The sequence below is a fragment of the Mastigoproctus giganteus genome, chromosome 4 (assembly GCF_048544385.1).
Source record: "Mastigoproctus giganteus isolate SK-2022 chromosome 4, ASM4854438v1, whole genome shotgun sequence".
NCBI lineage: Eukaryota > Metazoa > Arthropoda > Arachnida > Uropygi > Thelyphonidae > Mastigoproctus > Mastigoproctus giganteus.
This window is the reverse complement of record NC_143578.1, coordinates 109,656,896-109,682,206: the sequence shown is the minus strand read 5'-3', so window position 1 is coordinate 109,682,206 and position 25,311 is coordinate 109,656,896. Positions and strand designations below refer to the sequence as shown.

The following is a 25,311-nucleotide window of genomic DNA, read 5'->3' as shown; positions in this document are numbered from 1 at the left end:
TTTTTTTTACACTTTCTATAATATTTTACACTTTCTTTCAATGTCTGAAGACGTTGAGTCTTCAGACATGTATTCGGTGAGACTGTTGTTGGAAAAGACTATCATATCCAATTTCTTCACCAAACTGTCACCAAACTTACATCTGACAATAGCTTTTGCACATGGCAAAATCAAATTTTCCACAACAGTATGGGCTTCCCCAGCTTTTGCTATTTCATAGCTTACTAAGTACGATGCCTCGAGTGCTTTTACACTGTCTTGATTTTTTGAGTGATATATATACGAATATATTAGATGTTTTGATTTTTTTCAATTTCCACTTAAAAAATCAACTTGCTTTTCAGCATAATTTTCGTGTTTTATTTGATGTGATGAGACAAGAGGGAAAATTTCAAACTACTATTGGCCAAAACTTCTATGCAAATGACACATTGCAAGCATGGATAGTCCTCATCGCCAAGAGATGAAAAACCAAATTAAATATAATCTTCACCATATTTCCTCTTTTTACTATTACTTTTCATGCCAATATTTTGAAAATCTTTATGTAGTATTTGAGAATTTTAGCAAGCTGAATGGATTTTATGGGTTGTTTGAAGTTCATCTTTGGACAAATTTGAGGGATGATTTTGATTTTCATGCTTCTCATTAACTTGCATTTCAACATCATTGTTCTTCATGCTTCCAGTCTTCAACCAACGGTCCATAATAATTTTTAAAGTTTAAAAATACTATGTTTAATACTGCACAACATTCAAATCCAACAGGATATGGTGCAGCGCAGCGAGTAGCAATATTTACCGGAGTTGTTCTGACACGTGACTAAACGGTGTGATACATATTGGCACATTTGCACCCAATCCCCCCCCCACTAACACCTGTTATGCATGTAAGAGTCAGTGACCCAAACCACAACTAAATATAAATTTTGAACTGAATCACATAAATTAATATTAAATTATTTTGTAGTTTTCCAAAATATACCTATGTAAATCTAAACAGATGCCATTACAGAATTTTTAGTGTGAACTGCTGGTATATATGAAGGTCTCTTGCCCATGTCATATGGCAAAGGGACACGATCTGACAGACTTCAAAAAGGGTTAACGATAGTAGTATTACAGAAACATAGAATCTTGTGGACTCTTTGTTGAGTGCTCTAGTTAAGGAGTTCCAAGAATGGATAAGCATCAAGTGGACAGAACAGCAGTTACCAGGACAACCTATGCCTCATTAGTGGTCATGGTAAATGTAGGTTGTCCCATTTGTGTGAGCTAACAGACAGAAAAGGGTGGAACAGCTGATCATTGACTTTAACCAGAGGTTACCCAGTAACATTTCCATGATCCATCCTCTGAATTGGCTGCTAGAGTAAAGCGACTGGTTAAAGTACCCATGCTTACAGCCACCAACCACCAACAATGTCTAAAGTTTGCACCTGAGCAGCATCATTAGACCATTGATGTAAAAAAAGTTACCTTTCTGACAAATTACATTTCCTGAGAATTGCTTGGAATCCTCATACCCACTAAACAGGACTCTAAATGCTAAAAACTACCTATCCATTGTGGCTGATCAGGTACACCCTTCATTGAGTGGATGATTTTGATTTTCATGATAGCACAGGTGTGTTCCAAAAAGATGAGACACCATGACATGTTTCCAGTATTGTTCAAGAGTAGTTTAAACACAAAAGTGACTTCAAGGTGAGAGAGATAATGTTTATTGCCCTTCACGGCCATAAAGCCAGGGATTTACAGCCTCTCTTGGCCACCAAATTTGCTAGATATGAGCCCCATTGAACACCTCTATGGGAATAAACTGATCAATAAAGCCAGAATTTGGATTGTCCACCACAGTCTATTGCAGATCTACAGTACACAACCCTGGAAACAAGGTACAGCATACCTCCTAAAACATTCGGAGGCCTTGTAGAGACCATGCCTTACTGCGGCAGTGGTAGCAAGAGGGGTCAGACACACTATTAGGTAAGTGGTCATAATGTTTTGACTGGATAGTACACAATCTTAGTAATTAATTGATAAGAAGATAACTACATTTACTTCTCACTTTTGTTAATCATAGAAAAAAAAAAAATTAGAACATACCTGAAATATAAAACAGACTGCATACATTACAATCTACCCTGTTATCTTTAATGACACCAAGGAGTACTTGAAACTTTTCAACAAAAAATTTTAAATCTGAAACTGATGCACTGCCATTTGATAAAATTTGTGCTACCTCAGCATTTTTCAGAGCACAGTTTTTCAATGGAAACTTATGTACTGGTTACATGAAGCAATACACAACTTCCACACTGAACAAGAGAACAATCTTCTCTTCTTTTAGGCTCTCTATGGCCTTAGCAGAAGAAATGCCTATAACTGATTTAGCGTGCTATGGTAATCAACTTCCAAAATGGAAGTAGAAGAATTAATAACTTTGTTGGCATAATAAATTTGCACAAACATTCTTCAATTCTTCAACGTATCTAGGGTTAATGACCTCAATATAAATAAATAATTTAAAAGAAATGAACAAATTGCCTTAATCAAGTAAAGAAAGGACATGAACAGGTTTTCTGCAAAAGTGCATGTCTAGATTTATTAGCTTGCTTGGCCTGTTTAAGATTGCTTTCGCCAAAAAATTGTGATTTAAGTGTTCTTTTTCTTGAGGAGTTCATTAATTTTGTCTTTTTTTTTTTTTTTCAAAACTTATTTCAGATCATGAACTGGATACAGATATGAGTCAGTGGCATTCATTATTGACTTATAGCATTTTCCAATTTGGTAACCCCAAAAAGTGCTCATATGACATTTCTCACCATTTCTAAACTCTTCTTTAAACAGACATGTCAAAAGTTGCCACTGTTCTACCAGTCTAGTTGCACAATTAAGAAAAGACAGCCAACACACACACACACACACACTTCAAAATATATTTTTTTACTTCATTGGCATGTATTAACTAAAATTATTTAAATCCTTTTAGCACTTCTTTCTAGATAACTGAAAATATCCACCAAATATTATGCATCTTTACTAGATAATAATAAAGATCCCTCAAGTGGTATGAAAAACATGTGGCTTCCTTTTCACCACTCAAATTAGTCAGACGACAAAAACAAACTATAACCACAAGTGCTCAATCTTCTCTCTTAATACCTTTGCTATTCCAGGTTTTAGGTACCATAACAAAAGCATTATCAACACAAAATGCCAGACAGTTTTTAAATGGAATCCCACATGCTTTCAGGTTCAGAATGTTCTTACAAATTCAGCATTTGTAATAACATCATTTTTCAATGGAAATTTATATACTACATGGTCACAAAACAAAAGAACAGAATCTTCTCTTCATTTTTAGACTCTGCATGACCTTAGCCAGCAGAAATGTCTATGGCTAAGTCAGAATCGCCCTTTTGGTTTAGTTTGCTATGGTAATCAATTTCCAAAATGGAAGTAGATTTGAAAATTGTTGATAACATAAATTTGCACAAATTTCTTTAATATATCTGGGAGTAATGACCTCAGCACATAGAATAACAACATAAATGTGAGGTCCATTGAATTGAAGAGCTATGTTTGCATTCAAATGTTTAAATGACATTTAAAAGAAAAAAGCAAATTACTTTATTCAAGCCAGAAGACAGAAACAGCACTCAATTCTGTTATTGATATTATGTTGGTATGTTATCCTTACTCATGCCTTTCTGCATGAGTGAGGATAACATACCAAGAATTATCAGCTTGTTTGGCCTGTTTAGGATTCCTAATAGTTTTGCAATTCAGAAGTTCTTTTTCTTGAGTTAATCAATTTGTCATTTTTGACAAATCACAAACTGGATTTGAAAGTGATTCAGTGCAACCCCCTAGTGATTGTTTGTTATACTTTTCAATTTGATATTTTGAAAAAGTGTTCATATTGCTTTTCTTTTCAATTATATTTAAAGAAGAGGTGACAAGTCATGCACCTCTTCTTTAAAACTTTAAAAGAATGCAACTGTTCTACCAGTCTATTACATATTTAACCAAAGACACCCAACATGTATATACATGGTTCGATTTTTTTTTTTTTTTTTTTAATTCAGTGGTATGCGCTATTTAAAATTATTTACATCTATCTTTCCTTTTAGTGCTTCTTTCTAGATAACAGTAAATTTTCACCAAGTATTCATCCACTTTCACAAGAAGACATGCAGCTCCCTTTTTAGCACACAAATTAAGATGACAAGGACAGCCTATTATCAAAGTGCTCATTCTCATCTTTTAATATGTACTCTTGCTACTCCAGTTTCTAGGACATATCAGGTACATTACCAAACTCCAAGTGCCACACAGTTTTCTGAAGGAAGGAATCCCACATGCTTTCAGGTTGTCATTCAAAAGATGGTGTGTCATATTGTATCCTGCAGAGTCACCTTCCAATAATGGCACTGAGAGAAAACTGCTTTAAATCTGATGATTTTTTTTTTTTTTATTATTATTACCAAAAGATCCCCAAAATAAAACAACTTGGAATCACTTTGATTATAGCCATCCATCTCTGGCCATTAAAATTGCCTATTTTTCAGAGGCATCACTACCTCTTCTTTCCCTATCTGTGCAATTTCACTAACAATGCCAGTTGTTTTTTTATATATCACTACAGAATTCAATGCACCTGCATGATCAGCACAACTCAGAGGAAGATTTTGTTCTATTACAAAAGATGAACAGATAAACATTCAACACATATAATCTCATTCTCACAATGAAATGAAACATTTTTGCATTTCTTTCTATGAACTACATGCTGTCATTATGCATAATTATTTCAAGTGGAAGGAAACATAAATGTTTCCTTTCACTTGAAATATCACATGTCAAACATGTTACTTTTTTCCAGCATTACAGTACATGGAAGGTGCCTCCGTAGCCAGGTGGGAAGGAGCAGCAGCGCGTAGCACACGCTTCTTGATTAGACCAGGGTTTGAGCCCATTTTTTTGGTAGTTGTTGGCGCATCGGCTTCTGTGGCCATAATGCACCTCCCAAGGCTTTTGCAGTACTTTGATCCAAGCCCGAGGTGGGATTCGAACCCGCGACCTTTGGGTTGCCAGGTAGGGACTTTACCCACCTGGCTAGCCCGGTCGGCTTCGAGCCCATCACCACCAAATACGGAGGATGTGGAAAGGTCAGGGAATTACCACCGTATATTCCCGGAGCAATATGGCCTTAAGTGCTAATGCTCCTAAAAACCAAATAACAACAACAACGGTACAGGGAAAATCTTGCCTATATCCTCTGAAATTTTATGTTGCATTTTTTGGCATCTTTCTGAAAGAATGTTAATTAGCTTCGCACTATAGAAGCATGAGAAAATCACTGCACACACAACCAGAAAACAACAATAATATTATGCCTTTCTGTTTTGCAATGTAGACTAACACAGCACACCTGACAGCCAATTCATTAACAAAAAAAAAAAAAAAAAGCAGAAAATTGAAAATTTTTTTAAAAAGTCAAATGTTAATGTAGTTTTATGCTTTTGTGTGTGTGTGCGCATGCGTGCGCACAAAGAAAAAATTAGAAACTCTCTGTCAGCAACTATATTACAACAATAGTATTGATAAGATTAAAATCAAATAAAAAAGAATGTCACTGTTAATTAGCTTTGTGCCCACTAAAACATGAGGCAACTACAGATTACAGAGAAAAATACTATTATTCCACACTTCTTTTTTTGCAATGTAAACTAGTGAAAACAAGCAGAATTTTTTTTTTCATTCCAATTTTAATGCAGAAAAAACTGAGTGCCTGCAAAAAAAAAAAAAAAAAAAAAGGAGAAAAATTAGTGTTTTCAAAAACCCTGGCTTTCTCAACAACTATATTAGACAGTGAAATGGAGAAGGAAGGAGGAGGTCAAATCATGTAATAAAGATGGATTCTCTTGTCATAAATCCAGAGTTGGCAGCTATATATCCCAATGAAAATTTCACTCTCTAATTTATTTCTAGTGCATAGAATCAACCAAGTGACTTATCAGTAACAAAACTACAATCAGAAAAGAATATAGTAATACTGTGAAACTTACCAGCTGTGCCCACTAATTTTGCTCTCCTCACTAAAAAAAGGAATAAGTTAAATTATTAGGAAGCTGTAAGAACCACTGAAATAAAAATAAGCAATTAAAGATAAATTTTGTATGAAGACAAAGTACAAACAGGAGGGGAAAAAAAAAAGAGAAGAATCATTTCAAAGTGTTTTTTTTTTAACCCCTCTCCATTACACTTTGCAGTTGTTGGTGTATGTGTTTATTGGCACAAGTACTAATAAGGTCAAGCTGTGCCTATTCAAATTTGCCTCTACTGCAAAAGCTGTAATGCTCAATTCGTTCTACATTGATATCAATATTTGTAAAATAATAAGAGAAGTTTACCTCAATATAATACGTAGAACACTTCCGTATAATACTCTCCAGCATAAAAATTAAAACGAAAAAAATCAAAAATCTTACAGAACAGTAAAATATAATTACAAATCAATTGAACACAATTAAATATAATTACAAATCATTCTAACACAATTAAAAATTAAATAGATTAATTAAAAGAAATTCAACAAAAAAAAATTCAAAACGATTTTCCATCCTGAAGCGACAATGCTTTTCGACCATGTCATGAAACTTAAATAGAGATTATTTGTCTTCGCGCATGCGTGTAAAAGCCCATGAAATGGAGATTAAAAATGGCCGGCAAACATAAACAGAACATTCTCGTGTAATTTAATTTCGAGAGTTTCTGAAATTAATAGTCTGGTATAATTACGTTGGACAGTAAGTATTTTGGCCTCATTAAATAAAAAATATGTTTTTCGTTAAACGCATGAAAGGCTAATTCTGACGCTGCTAAACGAGAAGCACGAACTGAGGCCACGTGTTGATTAACACGAAAATTCAGAGGAAAACGCATAGAACCTTGGTACGACGAGTTGCAATCACCGCAAGAAATGTTGTATATATCAGGTCATTTATTTGTGTTGCAAATGAGGAAAGAAAACAAGGAGACAAAATACTACTTCAACCAGCAATCGTAATATTAAAAAATACTTTATTTCTGTCCCATATGTTGAACAGTGCACAAACAGCTTAACAGATTCTTTAAAGATATGAATTTAAAATTGTGGCCAGGCCAATACGGAACCTACACACTATACTAAAAAATCTAAGTCCTTTCCCTGTTCGCAACACAAATAAATGACCTGGTATACAACATTTCTTGCAGTGATCGCAACTCATCATACCAAGGTTCTACACATTTTCCTCTGAATTTTTGTGTTAATCAACATGTGGCCTCAGTTCATGCTTCTCATTCAGCAGAGTCAAAATTAGCCTTTCATGCCGTTAACGAAAAACATAATTTTTTTATTTAACGAGGCCAAAATACTTAAGTGTCCAACGTAATTATACCAGACTTAATTGCATAAACTGTCAAAATTAAATTACGTGAGAATTCTGTTAATGTTTGCCGGCCATTTCTAATCTCCGATTCATGGGTTTTCACGCGCATGCGCAAAGACAAATAATCCCTATTTAAGTTTCGTGCTAACCCCTATTCGGTAATTTTCGTTCCTGTGATCACAACATACGGTCGAAAAGCGTTGTCGGCTTCAGGAAGGAAAATCATTTTGCATTTTTTTTTGTTAAATTTCTTTTAATTAATCTATTTAATTTTTAATTACATTAGATTGATTTTTAATTGTGTTCATTTGATTTTTAATTATTTTTACTTGTGTTCAATTGATTTTTAATTATTTTTTACTGTTATGTAAGATTTTTAATTTTTTCGTTTTAATTTTTTTGCTGGAGAGTATTCATATGGGTGTTCTACGTATTTTATATTGAGATAAACTTCTCTTATTATTTTACAAGTTAAGCTATAATCCACTATATACCTGGAAATTCTTTTAAAGAATTCAAGAATCCATTTATACTTGCTTCATTTCTTATTGGGTGTGTTAATGTCAATGATACCCTGTTATAAAAATGAATCAAATATGTATGGCCAATACATGTCCTGGATAACACCTCTCAGTCAATTTTTTTCTAAAACTGGGTTACCAAGGTTGGTATTTTGTTTTTTATTGGTATGCATCTGACAGATTTCATGCCATTTACCTTTATAAGGTTTTTGTATAATTATTTTATAATTGGTGTCAGTATTCAATAATTCTGCTGCATTTGTAGAGGCTAGGTGTTCAGCAGCCTAGTCTTCCAGTTCATTCCCCAGGATGACAGAATTTGACTGACTTGTTCTTCGTTTTACAGTTACATAAATGGGATCAAATTTGTTTCAGTATTGGATGTCCGGAGGAAGGGCTTTTTTAAAGGTAGGTATTACCTCAGAGAGTTCATGTATATTAAGGTCTGTGTGTAAAAGAATAAGAGTTTACCTCAATATGACATGTAGAACACTTCCATATAATACGCTCCAGAAATTAAAACAAAAACTATTAAAAAATTAAATTCTACATTACAGTAAGAAATAATTAACAATAATTAAAAATAAAATGAACACAATTAAAAATCAATTTTCCTTTCAAAGGAAGGAAAATCGTTTTGCAATTTTGTTAAATTTATTTTTTGATTTAATTTAATTGTGTTCCATTGATTTTTAATTATTGTTAATTATTTCTTACTGTAATGTAGAATTTAAAATTTTTTAATTGTTTTTGTTTTAATTTCTGGAGAGTATCATAAATAAGTGTTCTACATATCATATTGAGGTAAACTTATTCTTTTACAAATATTGATATCAACGAAGAACGTATTGAATATTATAGCTCTGGTTCATACTATTAAGGTCTGTTAGATGGCCAAGTTATTAACCAGTTCTAGTGCTAGTTTCAGGATGTACAGTTCAGCAGTGTAAACACTACATTCAATCAGAGCAAAGATACAAGTCATTGCCACTTCCAATAGCAGTATCTGCTTTCGGATCATCAGTATAAATTTAGTAATTGTGAGAATTACCTGGAGAATCAGCTGTGTGTAATCATCAGATGTTGCAAATAGTAACTAGTAAATTTTTCCCTCATATTCAAACTAGTCATCACAGTGCAGAAAGGCCTACAGTGGATCAGATTGTTCTGCTCCCTGGTGGATATTGTTATTTTTATTTATTTATTTTTTTTTATGAAAACCATAAATACAAGAAGTATTAGAACCTATAGTACTGTGCTTGGGTTGGATAGCAGGTTGAGAAGATGAGAGAAGGTATCTGTTGACATTATACTTGAACTTCTGTAGACTGAAATTTTCAGGAAAGACATATGAAGGAAGGTTGTTCCAGAAAACGACAGATGAATGAATAAATGAGGAAGATGAAAAGTTGGTTCTGTGAGTTTTAAGCTGGACAGTAAATGGAAAATGGATGTTGGCTAGTGGCGGCATGTGTTCGGACTGTTTTGAAAGAGAGAGAGAGAGAGAGAGCGAGAATTATAGAAGCCAATTCTGAAGAACAGTGCCCATGGAAGTATCTGTAGGAAAGGCATGCAGCAAAAACAGTGTCTATGAGAGAGCGAGTGGAGAGACTCTGTTAGAGATGAGTCATTAATTAACCTAACTGCCCTCTTCTGGGGGCTTAGAGGGGAACAGGTATCCTGTGTGTTATCAGACACTCAGCCTAAAACACTGATGGATCCAATATCTCTCTATTACAGAAGATTTAGGAGAAGTCCAGTTGGCCTGCCTCCCTAAAATCCACTCATGCACACCTTCTTGATGGTAAGCCCTGTTATGTCACTTAGGTGGCAACGAACGTGTAGAGTGGTTCTCTTCAAGACGCCTGGTCAGAGTGAAGAGGAAAAGACCAAACGCTCCAGCATATGACAGCACAACAAAGCAAATGGCCCTCAGTCCCCAGCAGCTTTCACTCTCCCTCTTACGGCAGCGAGAGGATCAGAGTGGAAGCAGAGGGTGCTAAGAATCTCTGGGTACAACCAGGCTGCCATGCACGGAAACTGCACTTGGACTGTTATAACGTAAGATCACTCATCGGTGAAGATAGGATATTAGAGCTGGAAAAGGAATTAGAAAATGTGAACTGGAATATCATCGGTTTGGCTGAAACAAGAAGAAGAAATGAATCACTTATAAGTTTATCAAGTGGAAATCTGCTGTACACCAATGGAAACAGTGAAAGAAGTGAAGGTGGAGTTGGGTTTCTGGTCCATAAAGATTTTAAAAATAACATTTTGGAATTCAAAAGTACATCACCAAGGGTGTCAAGACTAATACTCAAGATTTTTAACAGGTACAAGCTAAAGATTATAATGATTTATGCACCAACATCAAGCCATGATGATGAAGAGGTTGAAGAAATGTACACAGAAATTGAGTCTTCTAAATGAGCAGAAAACCCACTACACTATTATTATGGGGGACTTCAATGCTAAGGTTGGAAAAAGGCAAAACAGCGCAGAAAGAGGAACTAAAGAGGAAAGAGGAAATTTTGGAATTGGTGAAAGAAATAAAAGAGTTGAAAGACTTGTGGAATTTGCGGAATCTCAAGGACTGTCAGTAATGAACACTTTTTTTCAAGAAAAGGGTGAACAGAAAGTGGACATGGAAGAGGCCAAATGGATTGCCAACTAATGAAATCGACTTCATCCTCACTAACCGAAGATATATTGTGAATGATGTTACCGTCCTGAATAAGGTAAATGTTGGAAGTGATCACAGAATGGTAAGATGTACACTCGATATAGATGTAGGAAAAAACTGACTCGAGTCCTCTGTTATTTGAGATAACAGAGGAGGAGAAAAGCAGTATGTACTGGAACTTAAGAACAAGTTTGAGCTTCTGCAGACTGTTCAGGACCAAGATATCGATGAAGAATATTACAACTTTCTGAAAGTGATAAAGCCCAAGAAACCTATAGGGAAAAAGAAATCCAAAGAAGAAAAAAATTAGTCAAGAAACACTTGTTACGATGAATCAAAGGCAAAAAATGAAGAGCAAGTTAAACACTGACAAGGAAAAAATTGAGTATACTGAGTTATGCAAAGCCATTAGAAAGAGACTCAGAGAGGACATAAGAACAAGCATTAAGGGAAAACAAATTATTTAAATCAGCAGCCATGAGCAGTAATACAGAAAGACAAATGATACTGAAACTGAAGAATAGCGATGGTGTACTTATAAAGAGCAGAGAAGGCATAATTCAAATAGCAGAAGACTACTATAGAGAATTATACAAGGAGCGAGGGAATGATGCCAGCAGTGGGGAAGATGGATTGCAAAGTAACAACACATACGACATACCCGATTTTCTTCCTAATGAGGTAGAACATGCATTGAAGAAAATGAAGAATCAGAAAGCCCCGGGGGAAGATGAAGTTACTGTAGAGTTGTTAAAATTGGGAGGAAAAGACATAACACAAAAATTGGCAAGGCTCTTCACAAAGTGCATTAGAAAAGTTGTGATGCCTAAGCAGTGGAATAATGCAATCATAGTTTTGCTGCATAAGAAAGGAGATAAATTGGAAATTATAGACCAATTAGCTTGTTATCTCACATCTACAAGTTGTTCACGTGGGTCATTACTAACAGATTAGAAAGAATACTTGATGAGAATCAACCGAAAGAGCAAACTGGCTTTAGGACAGGATTCTCAACTATGGATCACCTTCACGTAATATCACAGCTAATGGAGAAAGCAAATGAATATAAAACACCATTATGCCTGGCATTTGTGGATTATGAAAAGGCATTTGACTCCATACAGCATAAGGCAATGTATTACCCCATATATTATGATTTTTAAGAAAATATATCAGAGTGCTACCTCCTCCATTAGACTAGACAAAGACAGTAGGAAATTTAAAATCAAGAAAGGAGTTCGACAAGGAGATACAATATCTCCGAAGCTGTTTACTGCTGCTCTTGAGGAAGCTTTCAGAAGATTAGACTGGTCGCAGAAAGAAGTCAATGTGAACGGAGAGTATCTAAACCATTTACGATTTGCAGATGACATTGTGGTCATAAGCCACGATCCCAAAAAATTAGAGGAAAATCTTAATCAGTTATGCACAGTTAGTAAGGATTTTGGACTAAGATGAATATGGCTAAAACAACAGTAATGATGAACAAGTATGCCACAGAAAGGGAAATAATAATTGAAGGAGCAGTAATTGAAAAGGTGGAGTCATATACTTATCTGGGACAAGTTATTAGCTGTGATAATGATAAATGGCTGGATGTCAAGAGAAGAATAAATTTTGGATGGATAGCATTCAGGAAATATAGTCACATACTGAAGAGCAATATCCAAGTTTGTCTGAAACATAAAATAATGAACCAATGTATACTCCTCACCATGACTTATTGAAGTGAAACTTGGGCACTCACCAAAAGAATGGAAGAGAAGCTGAGAACTACACAGCGAAGAATGGAACGAATTATATTGGGAATCAGACTGTTAGATAAGAAGAGAAACACATGGATTAGGCAGCAAACTCAAGTAAAGGACATTCTTATCAAAACTAAAGAACGAAAATGGTCTTGGGCAGGACAGACACATAGCTCGAAGACATGATGACAGATGGACTAAGAAAACAACAGAATGGTACCCAAGAGGAGTTAGAAGAAAACCTGGAAGACAAAGGCGGAGATGGATAGATGAAATTCATGAGTTTTTGGGTAGTAAATGGATGGACAGTGCTCAAAACTACAAAAGTAATGCCGAGAGTAAAAGAGAAAACCAAGTTTTTTTAGATGCAAAGGAAGCAATATATGTAATATGCTTGTGCCAAGAGAGATTAGAAGTCAGGGTGATCCCCAAATGAGATATATCAACTTGCCTAGAAATCGGAGTGTCACCGAAGAAAAGCATAGGAGCAGAAGAATCATTTTTGCAAGATTAGCATTAGCATAAAAGATATAAGACAAGACTGGGTTTTAGAAGGATTGAAATCAACTAAGTTGTCTTTGCCCCACTGGAGAATTACCTCGAGATCAGTATATAAGGAATTGGTAGCGGATATTCAAGAAGTTGAAGCTGGTTGAGCAGGTCAAGGTTTCTCAAAATGGAAGGCGGAATGCAATGTGCTATCATCAGCAAAACTATGGATAGGATTTCCAGTCAATGAAAGAAGGTCATTAATATACAAGGGGAAAAGAGTGGGGGGAAATAACTAAACCCAGCATTAGTGGAGAAGTTAGAAGACAGAGCCATCTACCATCACCCTCACTGAGCGATCAGAGAGAAAACTGGATAACCAATTACAAAAAAACAGTTGCTAAACCAAGATGGAAGCTTGTTTAGAAGACCTTTAAGCCAAACACGATCGAAAGTCACTGACATGTCTAGAGCAACTGCTTGAGTATCACCAAACTTTTCCATTGAATTTGTCCATAAATGGGTAACATAAGCCAGAATATCACCAGTGGATCGATACTGACGGAATCCATACTGGCAATCATTAATCAGAGAGAAGGTTTCTAGATAGCTTAAGAGTTGGCGGTTAATTGATTTCTCCATTATTTTAGAAAGAGTAGAAATAATTGCAATGGGATGGTAATTAGATGGGAGGGATTTGTCATCCTATTTAGGAAATGAGTAAATTTCCAAACAGTAGGAAAGACTTTCTGGAGTAAAAATGTGAAAAAAGGCGACTAAGAATAGGAGTAACTTCAGGAGCACAGGTTTTGAGAACAAGTGTAAAAATACCATCAGGACCTGGAGCTTTCTTAGCATCAAGATTTGTCAAAATCCTTCTGACAGAAGACCACAGGAGGCATTGAATGGAGCGTGTTGGGAATGGTGGGAGGTGTTTTATCAAGATCATTAATACATGAGTTGGAAGAAAAATAGGATGCCAGCAGGTCAGCTTTATCCTTGGACAAAGTGACAACAGAACCATCTGGTTTTAAGAGAGGCGGGAGCAGAGAAGGGCAAAAGTTGCGGCCAATAGCATTGGCAAGAGATCATTCTGGTCTCTTGCCAATTCTTGGCTACCATTAGGGCAAGAAGAAAATTTCTACTCTTAGCCTGTTCAAAATCTAGTTTAGACTGATTAATAACTGCTGTACAATTGCTTTGGTGTAGGCAGAAAATGAAACTGAAGAATTGGAAACAAGCCAATTACAATAAGCAACATTCTTCTCCTGAACGGCCTTAGCACATTTACTGGAAAATCAAAGTTTAGATAAAGAATGAGATTTTAATGTGGAGTGTGGGATAAAGGATTCCATTCGTACAAGAATAATTTGACTGACACGATTTGAGCAAACATTTACATCAGAAGTTTTGAAACAGTAGCCAAATAAGGAAAAGAAAATCTCGCAGGTAATACCATTTTGCATTCTTGTAAGGACAAACAACACGAGGTTGGGAATAGCCATGAGATAAAGGCTCCAATGGAGAAGAGACAATCACCAAATTGTGATCTGAGGTGCCTAAAAGACCACTCACTTCGACCGTGTACTTAGAAGGGTTGTTTGTGAGAAAAATATCAAGCGTGTTGGCTTATGGTTAGAATTAACCGGTATTCTTGTAGGTAAATGAACAATCTGTGCAAGGTCATTAGTAATTGCAAAAGCCTCAGCATCTCAACTAGCTGGGTCGGTAGGACTAGAAAACTGAAGCCAGCTGGAGTTGTGAACATTAAAATCACCAAGGAAAATTACCTCACTGTTAGGAAAGTTGAACTGGAGAAAGTCAAGCTGCAAAGAGAGGAAGTCAAAGAGCTCCAAGTGATTAGTGGAGTTGGGAGAATGGTAGAGACAACAGATGAATTTGACCGATTGAGATAGAGAGAGATTTTAAGCCAAAGGAGATTTCAAATTACAGTCTCTGACAGGGAATATCAAAATGGACATATGCACAAGTACCACCTTTGAGGTGAAAGGAATCATACAGCGAATAATTTGGGCAACTGATGTGAGCAGTAGTTAAATCAACCGATAACTGAGTTTCTGTCAGAAAAAGTACATGGGGTTTGGCAGACTGCAAGTGGAAATGGACATCATTGAGATTAGAATTGAGACCACGTATATTTGTGAAATGGATTAGGAAGTGTTTGGGAGGTTTAGATCTTTTTGCACATAAGCTTACTCTATTAGTTTGACAATTCATTGTGTATTCAATAGTAAGAAAATGTGGGGAGGACATGCTGTATGAATTAATGAAATTTTTGGATATGGCGTACACATGGTAAGAATATACTCAGAGCCTTGACATAATGTGGCCTTGACACCACCGCATAGTGTGTGTGCACCACTGCATACACACTACTCTGACTCCCTCCAGTCACTATCTGGCAGAGTAGGGGTAGCAAGATTATACACTAGCTGATCCAGAAGCCTCCTAAAGAGTTACCAATAGGTTCGGTCCAGTGTACTAACTAGTGGCCGGCCTGCAAACACCGTTTTAGAGCTGTACCCTTGAAATTTAAGGAAGATTCGATCTCGCCATGATGTCCATCATAACCTCAAAAGTCATCAGTCATACTGCATGATGGAAGAGATGAGGAAGGGTTGACCAGAAATTAGCTCTGGAGACTAAACATAGGTTCCACCACTTCAAGCCTCCAATAAGTAAAGTGATGGTATTGCACAGCTTGATGAGAGTCATCTACCACCTAGTATTGCCTGGTAACACCAAGGGGTGGCATTCCCCATGTGGTGTGAGTGCCACACCTCGACCCCTGCTTATACTGATTCACACCTGGGTGGTCATCCACAGTGTGCTTGTGCATGGGGGCTATACCCAGGATTACTAACAGTCCCACCACAGTGAAGGTGCAAGCAGAGGATTTGGCTGTCACAGACCGTCCGGACTTGGCCCAAATTGAATCCACTTGACTTGAGTCTCACCGAATATCAGTTCCATCAGCGTTTTAGATGGTAGCAAGTACAGCTTGTCTGACATATCTGAGAGAATGTCTGTGACAACCTTAAAGACCAAGGTCTTTGAGGTTGTCACAGACATTCCAAATGACGGACATTTGCAAAATTTTGTCAGATCTCACAGTTTGATTCTCGTAGGCGGATTTATTTTCATTAGGTCTGCTCTCATAAAACTGCACCAGCAACAAGTCAAAGAGGAATTTCTGAAATGGATGTAAAAGCAGACTGGATTTTAGCCACATACTTTAGCAACAGAATTTTCCTCTGAAGTGGAATGGAAGTTCATTTAATTCTTACACAGGCTGCAAACTGGAAACATTCAGGAAGTCCCCAGAATAATTCTCAGAGCACTATGTTGGATTGTATTCAATTTTATGAGATTTCTTTTTCTAGTATAATCCTAAACATATTATCTGATTGGTATATGATATAGATGTAACAAGGTGTACCTTGTTACATCTATATCTTATGTTACATCTAAAACTTATCCAACGCCTGTCCCACATTGCCAGAAATCGTGCTGGTTAACATTTACCAGTATTCAACACAGCAGGCAAATAATTCATTTGAAATAAATACAGTGAAATTGAAGACTTACATTAATTTACTTATTATCTGGATCCGTGTTTCATGTTTATATTTCACAGTTACAAAATAGTTTTTTTTATACCATATATTTCAATTTTTTCTCAAGGTAAGTAATTTTTATAATGAAAAATATAACAATGTGAAACTTATTTGTTAGCATATGCTTATAGCTTTGATTCTCTCTAAGATTACAATTTTTTAGCATTGCTTATAAATATCACGAAACTTACCTCCTAATCCATATGGTTAAAATCTAATGAAGAAATTAAAATGGGAAATGTTTTCCCTGTTTTAATTTCTTTTTTTCTTGGGAAAAAAGTGCACTATTTTACTGTGATTAAAATTTAAAGTTTATTTCCAGAATTTCAGAATGATTTTGTTATTTTTGTTTGTCATTTCATTATATTATATGTGAGATATGTTGTAATTCTTTTCTTTTTCAATAAATTAATAATAATTATTTACGCCTTGTTTTATTTTTTAATTAGATAGTATGAATCAGAGCTGTAATACTCAATATGTTCTACGTTGATAATAATATTAGTAAATTAATAAGAGGAGTTTACCTCAATATAGTACGTGGAACACTTCCGCATGATACCCTCCAGAAATTAAAACGGAAAAAACGAAAAAAATCGACAACATGTTGTCGATTTTTTCGTTTTTTCCGTTTTATTTTTTAATACATATATTTTGGGGCAGCCAATTTGATTTTGCTTACTGCTTATTTTGATTTATTTTGCTTATTTTGATTTTGCTGCACATAGGATCGCAGCGGCCCTGCATTTTGTAAAATATTAAAATCATTATAAAGAATAACAAGTCATTATTAATGTATTGTATCATTTACTAAAGTGATATTATAAATACTAAAATGTGTAATATTTTAAAATACTTTTTTTTATTCCTTACCACAATGATTGTTCTTATGCTATTCTGATACACAGCTAATTTTTAAGAAATTAATATTTATGACAAAAAGATTTTATGCAAATATTTACATGATATTATTGATATAAATATGTTTAATAATAACAGAAACACAGACTTAATTTACAGTAGAACCAGGATAAGAAGTTTTCCAAGGGAGTGGAGGATTAGAACTTCTTAGAAGGGAAAATGGCCTAAGGGTATGAAATATTAACTACACAAATAAAAATGAAAAGATATCCATAAGCTAAAGATCATTTTTAAGTACTATTTAAGAATTTATAAATATGTTATTCTGCCTACAGGAAACATTTTTAAACTGAAGATTTCTAATTGCTTAATATTCTGTTCATTGAACTCATTACAAAGTTATTACAAAAACGCCCCAATAAGTTTTGAACAGGACTGACCCCAGGGCCCACAAGTAATTCTTGAACAGGGCTCTGCTAATTTTGGGGCTGGCCCTGGGGTGCCAAAAGAAAGATTAAATAACTGCCAATATTTTCGATTTTATGTTTTGATTATTCCAATCCGTTTATCATCTTGCTTTTATAAGACAAAAATCTTTGTCGCACCATGCACAGATACAGAGCTCTGCACACCAGCACTATCTGGGGCACCGCCATGGTTATCACCCACACTGATTGTCATTTTTATAACCTCAATTAATTGTCCCAGCAGAGTTATCAGTGACGCTGTTGAACATACACAATTTAATTGTGAAAGGTAAGTGTTTGGGTATATTTAAAATTAATTAAAATACAATAAATTTATTTAATAAATTTAAATTTGTTTTCTAGTAAAAATGGCATAAAAAAAAAAAAAAACTTAGTGGTAGTGAATGCAGGAAAAAGCAAAAATGCAATGAAGAAGATAATTGAAAGATGGACAACAATTTACAGAGTTGGTTGCAGAAAGGGAAAATGGATACCACACAAGCAAGTAAAGACAATAAAAAACTACTTAGAAATCCTGTCTCTTGAAAAAGGACTGCCAGAGGAAGAAATTAACTCAAATAACCAAAGAGAAAATGAGGAAGAGTTGGAAGTCCCTCCTTTCAAAGAAATTTCAGGATAGGTACAACGGACAGATGAAGAATCCAACTCAAATCAATTTGATGTCAATGCTAACCCACCTGACCAAAATGAGAATAATGTACAATTGAAGATTCCATCTTCTGAAGAAGAAATTCCAGAAAATTTACAATGAAGAAGCCAACATAATAAAGATTGATATAATGACACACCATCGTGGCCAGTAATATAAGACAAGATTAGATGTGCTTTGGTACAGCATGGGCCTGATCAAGGAAAGGATGCAGATTTTCAAGTATCAGTAATTAATGGCCATAAATCCGATGGTGAAACTGTATCACGTAATTGATTGATGCATTCAAAATCTTGTAAAACGATATTTTGTTTTCCACGCATGTTGTTTGGAAAAAGCATAAGCACATCAGAATCGAACATCTGTAATTCCAAGAGAGGTTTTAAGGATTGGAAAAACCTTAACAGAATTGTCGACCCTGAAAATGCAACAAATCATCAAAATGTTTTTTTAGAATGAAAATGTTTTGAAAAAAAAATTGAAAGCTGGCAGACTCATTAACAATGTTTTTCAAAACATAACTGAAACTGAAAAATGGCAAAGCATTTTAAGTGTTTTAGATGTTATAATGTTTTGTGTGAAGAATAATCTTCCTCTTAGAGGACCAAATGAACAAATTGGGAATGATAATTCAGGGATATTTTTAAATTTAATTGAACTCATATGTCATTATAATCCCAATCTAAAGCAGCATATTTCTAGTCACAAAGCACATTGTGTTAATTCTTTGTCCAACAGAATACAAAATGAGTTTATTTCGCTCTTGGGTAACCATGTTCATACTGAAATCATTTCTCGAATTAAACAGGCAAAATAATTTTCTATTCTTTTTGATTATATATAATATTGGTGTAAAATACACCATAGAATACTCTTAAACGAAAAAACTATGTTTGCAGTTTGAAGGTGCATCATTTTATCTGTATCTCACATTGTGCTCCTCCTTCACACAACGAGTTGCCAGGTATTGCACTACCTCGAATAAGTAACGCTTCACTAAAAGAGAAGACTATTGTTACTTATTCTCGGTGGGCACCACCACCCAGACGGCACCGTTTCAAGACTTGTTGGCCTTTCATCGGTGGATGGGCAGGCACCCTGGTATTACAGACATGACAATCCAGTTGTGATGATAATCACACAGTATGAGAGTACACCAGTACACCGTGTGGCATCTCTCATATTGTGTGATTATCTTCACAACTGGATTGTCGTGTCTGCAATGCCAGGGTGCCTGCCCACCAACCGATGAAAGGCCAACAAGCCTTGAAACGGTGCCGTCTGGGTGGTGGTGCCCACCGAGAATAAGTAACAATAGTCTTCTCTTTTAGTGAAGCATTACTTATTCGAGATAGTGCAACACATGGCAACTCGTTGTGAAGGAGGAGCACAATATGAGATACAGATAAAATGATGCCCCTTCAAACTACAAACGTAGTTTTTTCGTTTAAGAGTTTTCTATGGTGTATTTACACCAATATTATATGGAATATTTAAACTCTTAAACATATGATGCTTTGTTGCATCAATCTTCATTTAAATTCTTTTTGATTGTACACCAGACATGTCCCATCGTGAACAAATGTGTCAAATAATAAAGTGTATGTATACTGATGACAATCACAACATATCAATAGAGGAAAGTTTCGTTGATTTTACTGAAACAAAAGAAAAAACAGGAAGTGGTTTTGGCCACAGAAATTTTAAATAAATTAAAAGAGATGGAATCGATATTAACAATGCCCGTGGCCAGGAATATGACAATGGGGCAAACATGTCCAGCAAATACAGGAGGTGCAAGCAATTATATCTGAAAGAAATAATTTTGCAATTTATGCTCCTGCTCGGCCCATAATCTTAATTTGGCAAGCATGCATTACCCAGATAATGACGACCTGTTTTGGTATTGTACAGGCCCTGTATAAATTTTTCTCTAGCTCAACCAGCAAGTGGGATAAATTAATGTCAGTTTTAAAAATTTTAAAACAGTAGCACGGGAGGATAAACATCCCCCCCCCCTTGCCACTGGATTAAAATCTGAGTTTATTTCTTCCTTGCCACTAGATTAAAGTTAATTAGAGCTTATCAAAGTAATCTGTGAGAGGAGCTATGCCTGTGCATCACTGCATCATGCCACACATATTCTAAAGACTAACCTTTAATTTAAGAAAAAAATGTAACATTTAAGAAAAAAAAAACTGAAACGTAACACATTAACATAATATCTTACTTTTATATTGTAACATAACTCAACTCTGTTTTCATAATAGCCATATTTCATATGACTTTTCTTATTTTTAAAATTTTTTTTTCCCAAAAGAGAAATCATTTTCTTCAGAGAAAACAGACAAAAATAATAACTACAGATGAAATTTATTGCTTACCCATCTCATCTCACACAATACAGAAAAATATCTAACCATTTGTTTCATAACAAAGTCATCCTCTTTTTATTTAAAAAAAATGAAGTTTACATCCTTTTCTTAAAAGGAAAGAGCTGCTTTCGCTAGGCCATCATATCCATGATTTTCTTTTAAGTATTTGAAAAAATGGCTCTAAAATTACAATGTCCTTTCACTATATTTTGTTATGCTCAACTATCTCATTCCTATCTTTGTTACATTCATCTTTACCACACAAAGCAAAATCCCTAGGTACATGATAGCAAACAGAATTTCTATCCAAGGATCTCAATGTTTACAGCCACAGATTTGAAAAGTGTAACATGCTTAAGACAGGTACAGCTTTTCATATACATTAAGAGATGCAGAATATTACAGATACAAAATGAATACAATAAAAGCAAACATTTCCAATATCTAATTTCAAGAATTAGACACCCTCCCCACACAAATATTTGACTGGGGATTGATTCTGTACAGCCAACTCTAAGGAAGTATTTCCTTAGAGTTGGAAACTCTAAGGAAATACTCGCCCCCCCCTCCCATACTGTTAGATTTTCATCATCAATTCAAATCTGCCAAAACTTTCAAAATGAATCTTAACTTTGCAGCGTTCATGTCCAAAATAGCAACAAAACACTACTGCTACAAGTCATAGGTGCCCAAACATTCTTTTTTATTTCTGGTAAAAGGATTGTTTTTTTTTTTTTTTTACTTCTGCTTGTAGTATAGCAATTCTTGACCTTTAATTAAATGCATTATTATCTATTTCTTTATTTTTTAATGAAAAATTCTAAAATTTAAAAATGTTTTTTCACAGCAATTATTTTCAGAAAAATAAAACTTAATCCTTCCAAAAACAAGAAAAAAATTATAATGTATAAGCATGAGAAACTATAAGTAACATTTTTCATGTTTATAAAATTTTAGGCAAATAAAATTTCAAAATTAACCATGTCCACACGTTTCTACTTACATGTGTATATACAGTATGGAACCTTGTATTTGGAATTATAAATCTGGAATATTTCATACAATACAATTATGGTGCCACTCTAGCATTACTATGCCCACTTTTAAATCAGATGACAATAGACTGACAATCAGTTTGTAATAAAATTTTATTGGCTGGTATGCTTATACAATAAATGACATGAAGAAATGACAACTAGATTTAATAAAAATGTATAAATTAATGGAAGGAACTGAACTATATCAGCCATCAAGCTCATTCTACATCTACTACCCTTCATCAATGATTTTGGTAAGTGGACTACTATGGATTGGATTATGGAAAAGATTCCTGTTATCACAACTGGTTCACCTTTCGAACATATACATGTTTCAAGGCAAACTTTTGCAACCCATTGTGCTGTAGACAACTGCAAAACGATGAGTCAAAATTATACCCACAGCATAAGAGGAGCTTGTACCTTCTGTTCCTCTGTTCAGTATCATCCACTTAGACCAGAGGTCCACAAACTATGGCCTGCAAGCCAGATCTGGCACAAGAAAGAATTTTATCCGGCCCAGGGATATTTCAATTAGATCATAAAAATTAATGTTTATATAAGATCACAATAAATTTTATGAAAAATACACTTTACAGATTATTTTAACATTCATCGGTTGATTGATAGTGTTGACACCTCTGTGTCATCAGCTTAGTCTTGTTAGATATTAATGCTATTATTTCCACTCAAAGCTCTTTGAAACATCGTTAAAATAATCCGTTAATCTTGACCCTGTCATTAAATAGGAATAGGCGTTAGAGACAGTAATTAGGAATTTCCTAATCCCTTGCCAGCCTGCACACCAACTCTGATGTCCTAGGCTTCCACTATACAAGAATCATGGATCCAGGATAAAACCTGGCACCAGCAGTGTGGTCTGATGATTGGTATCGGTAAGATTCTGAAGCCTGCACATGAACCCTGATGGCCAGAGTATGGAAGCAAAGGTCACCCCTGGCTTCTACTATACAAGAACCCCGGATCCAGGATAAAAACATGACACTATCCTATTGGTTAATGGAGTTAATCCCTCTGCTATAAATTAACTGCTGGCAGCCTGTATGCACATGAAGCTTCTGGTAGCACCATGAAGAGGCAGCTGTCGGCAGGTATGAATTTAATCTCTTTGTATTACCTTAGATTTCCTGTTTTCTATTGTAACAGCAATTCAAAACTAAATCCTTTAGAATCATAATTTGCAAATTGTAATATTGGCAATTGCAATTGTATTATTGGTAATTGTAACTGTAATATCCTAAAATGTTCAAATTTGTAGCCCTTTCTGTTCTTCCCGCAGCATGGTCTAATGATGGGTATCGGTAAGATACCCGAAACATCACCTTATTAAACTATATTATAATTAATAATATAGTTTTATATTATAATATGTAGTTTATTGGGCAAACAGCCTAATAAACTATATTATTAATTGAAGTGATATAAGAGTGTTATAAATATAATAATAACCTTTATGTTAAAATATTTTATAAAAATTAAGACACATCAGTGCTTGCTTACTTCAATATTCACGAGTATTTTTTTTATTCCAGTAACTCCAAAAAAATCATGTTGAAGTTGATGTTGAAAAAAAGAAAAGTTGATGCTCAGTGTCGCATTTTTAATGAGCGGTGGCCAATTAATTACTTTTTTGCACTGCTCAATGATACTTGCACACATCTTATTTGCAATGAAGCCTTGTCAGTGTTCAAGGAATATAATGTGAAACATCACTACACCACAAAACATGCCTCAAATTATGATAAATTTCAAGGAGCTTTGCAGCAGAAAAAAACTCCAAGAACTAACCCAAACTTTTCAAAGTGAACAACAGAAGATTAGAACTTTTACTCATCAAAATTTATCTGCATTTAGAGCTAGTTTTCGAGCCTTCCAAATCATTGCCAAAGAAGGAAGGGTTTTTACGAATGGAGAATTTGTAAAACAAATTTGTTTGGTAATTGCAGAAGAAGTATGTCCTGAGAAAGTTAAGAATTTTGCATCTGTAAGTTTATCTTCATCAACTGTAACGAGAAGGACTGAAGATTTAGGAGCCAATGTTCAAAATCAACTCATAGAAAAAGTTCTTGAATTCACACATTTTTCAATAGCAATTGACGAGAGCGAAGATACAAGCCATACAGTTCAATTACTAATTTATATCCAGGTGTAAATCAAAATTTTGCAGTAACTGAAGAGCTAGTTGAATTAAAAAGCTTAAAAGATACAACAATAGGTGAAAATATATTTCTGAATATGTCAGAAGCAATTGACGGCCTCAAATTGAATTGAGATTTGCTACCAAAGGTTATAACAGATGGCACTAAAAATTTGGTCGGTACTAAAATTGGGTTCATGGGTCGGTTTCATAAATATCTTGAGAATAAAAATATTAAAAAACCAATGCAATTTCATTGTATAATTCACCGGCATTTTTGTGCGGAAAATTTTTTGCCGTAGATTCAGTCACGTCAACTGTAATATCAACAACAAATTTTATTCGCAAGGCTGATCTGAATCATCAGCAATTCAAAAATTTTATTGAAACTATTGAAGCTGAATATGGTGATTTGTTGTACCACACTGAAGTACGATGGTTGAGTCACAGTAATGATTTGAAACAATTTTTGAACTTAGGATCGAAATAGATCTATGTATGAACGAAAAATTCAAACCTGTTCTGGAACTGTCAGATCTAAAAGGGTTGTAGAACCTTGTCTTTTTAACAGATATATGTGAACACTTGAATTTTCTTAATATGAAACTACAAGGACAAGACAAACTTGTCAATGAATTGTATTATAATGTCAAAGCATTTGAAAAAAAAACGAGTTATTTAAAAGTCAATTACTTCGGAATAATTTTTCACATTTTCCATGTTACAATAATTTATCTAAAAATATGCCTAGTTGTAATTTTTACAGTGAAAATTTTGTTCAAAACATTAGTTTGTTGCATAAAAATTTTGCGAATAGATTTTCTGATTTTAAAAATAATTCAAACACGTTTGAACTTTTTCAATATCTGTTTGACATATCCATCAACCATGGTGATGAGAATTTATAATTAGAGTTAGTAGATCTTCAATGTAATGATGCACTGAAGACAATATTTAAAAATGAAAATCTAGTTCAATTTCATTCAACATTATCTGAGTCAGATTATTCAAAAATTAAAAATTTTGCAAGGAAGGTTACGTCAATATTTGGAGGTACATGTATATGCAAGCAGATCTTTTCAAAAATACGATCACATCTAACTGACCCGCATTTATATGACTTTTTAAGAACTGAAACTTGTACTTTAAAACCCGATATTAAGAAACTTAGTTGCACACTACAACCACATTCATCGCATTAATTATAATTTTGTTGTATTAAT

The 25,311-nt window shown here is 34.6% G+C and overlaps 1 protein-coding gene across 1 annotated transcript in view; it reads right to left on the bottom strand.

Moving 5' to 3' along the window:
• The window catches only part of unc-13 (protein unc13 homolog), a 1,321,962-nt gene that overhangs the window by 1,259,932 nt on the left and 36,719 nt on the right, over positions 1-25,311 (bottom strand). The window contains exon 2 of the mRNA XM_090372343.1: positions 6,077-6,106. Coding sequence (XP_090228469.1) covers positions 6,077-6,106 — 30 coding nt within the window. The remainder of the gene's footprint in view (positions 1-6,076; positions 6,107-25,311) is intronic.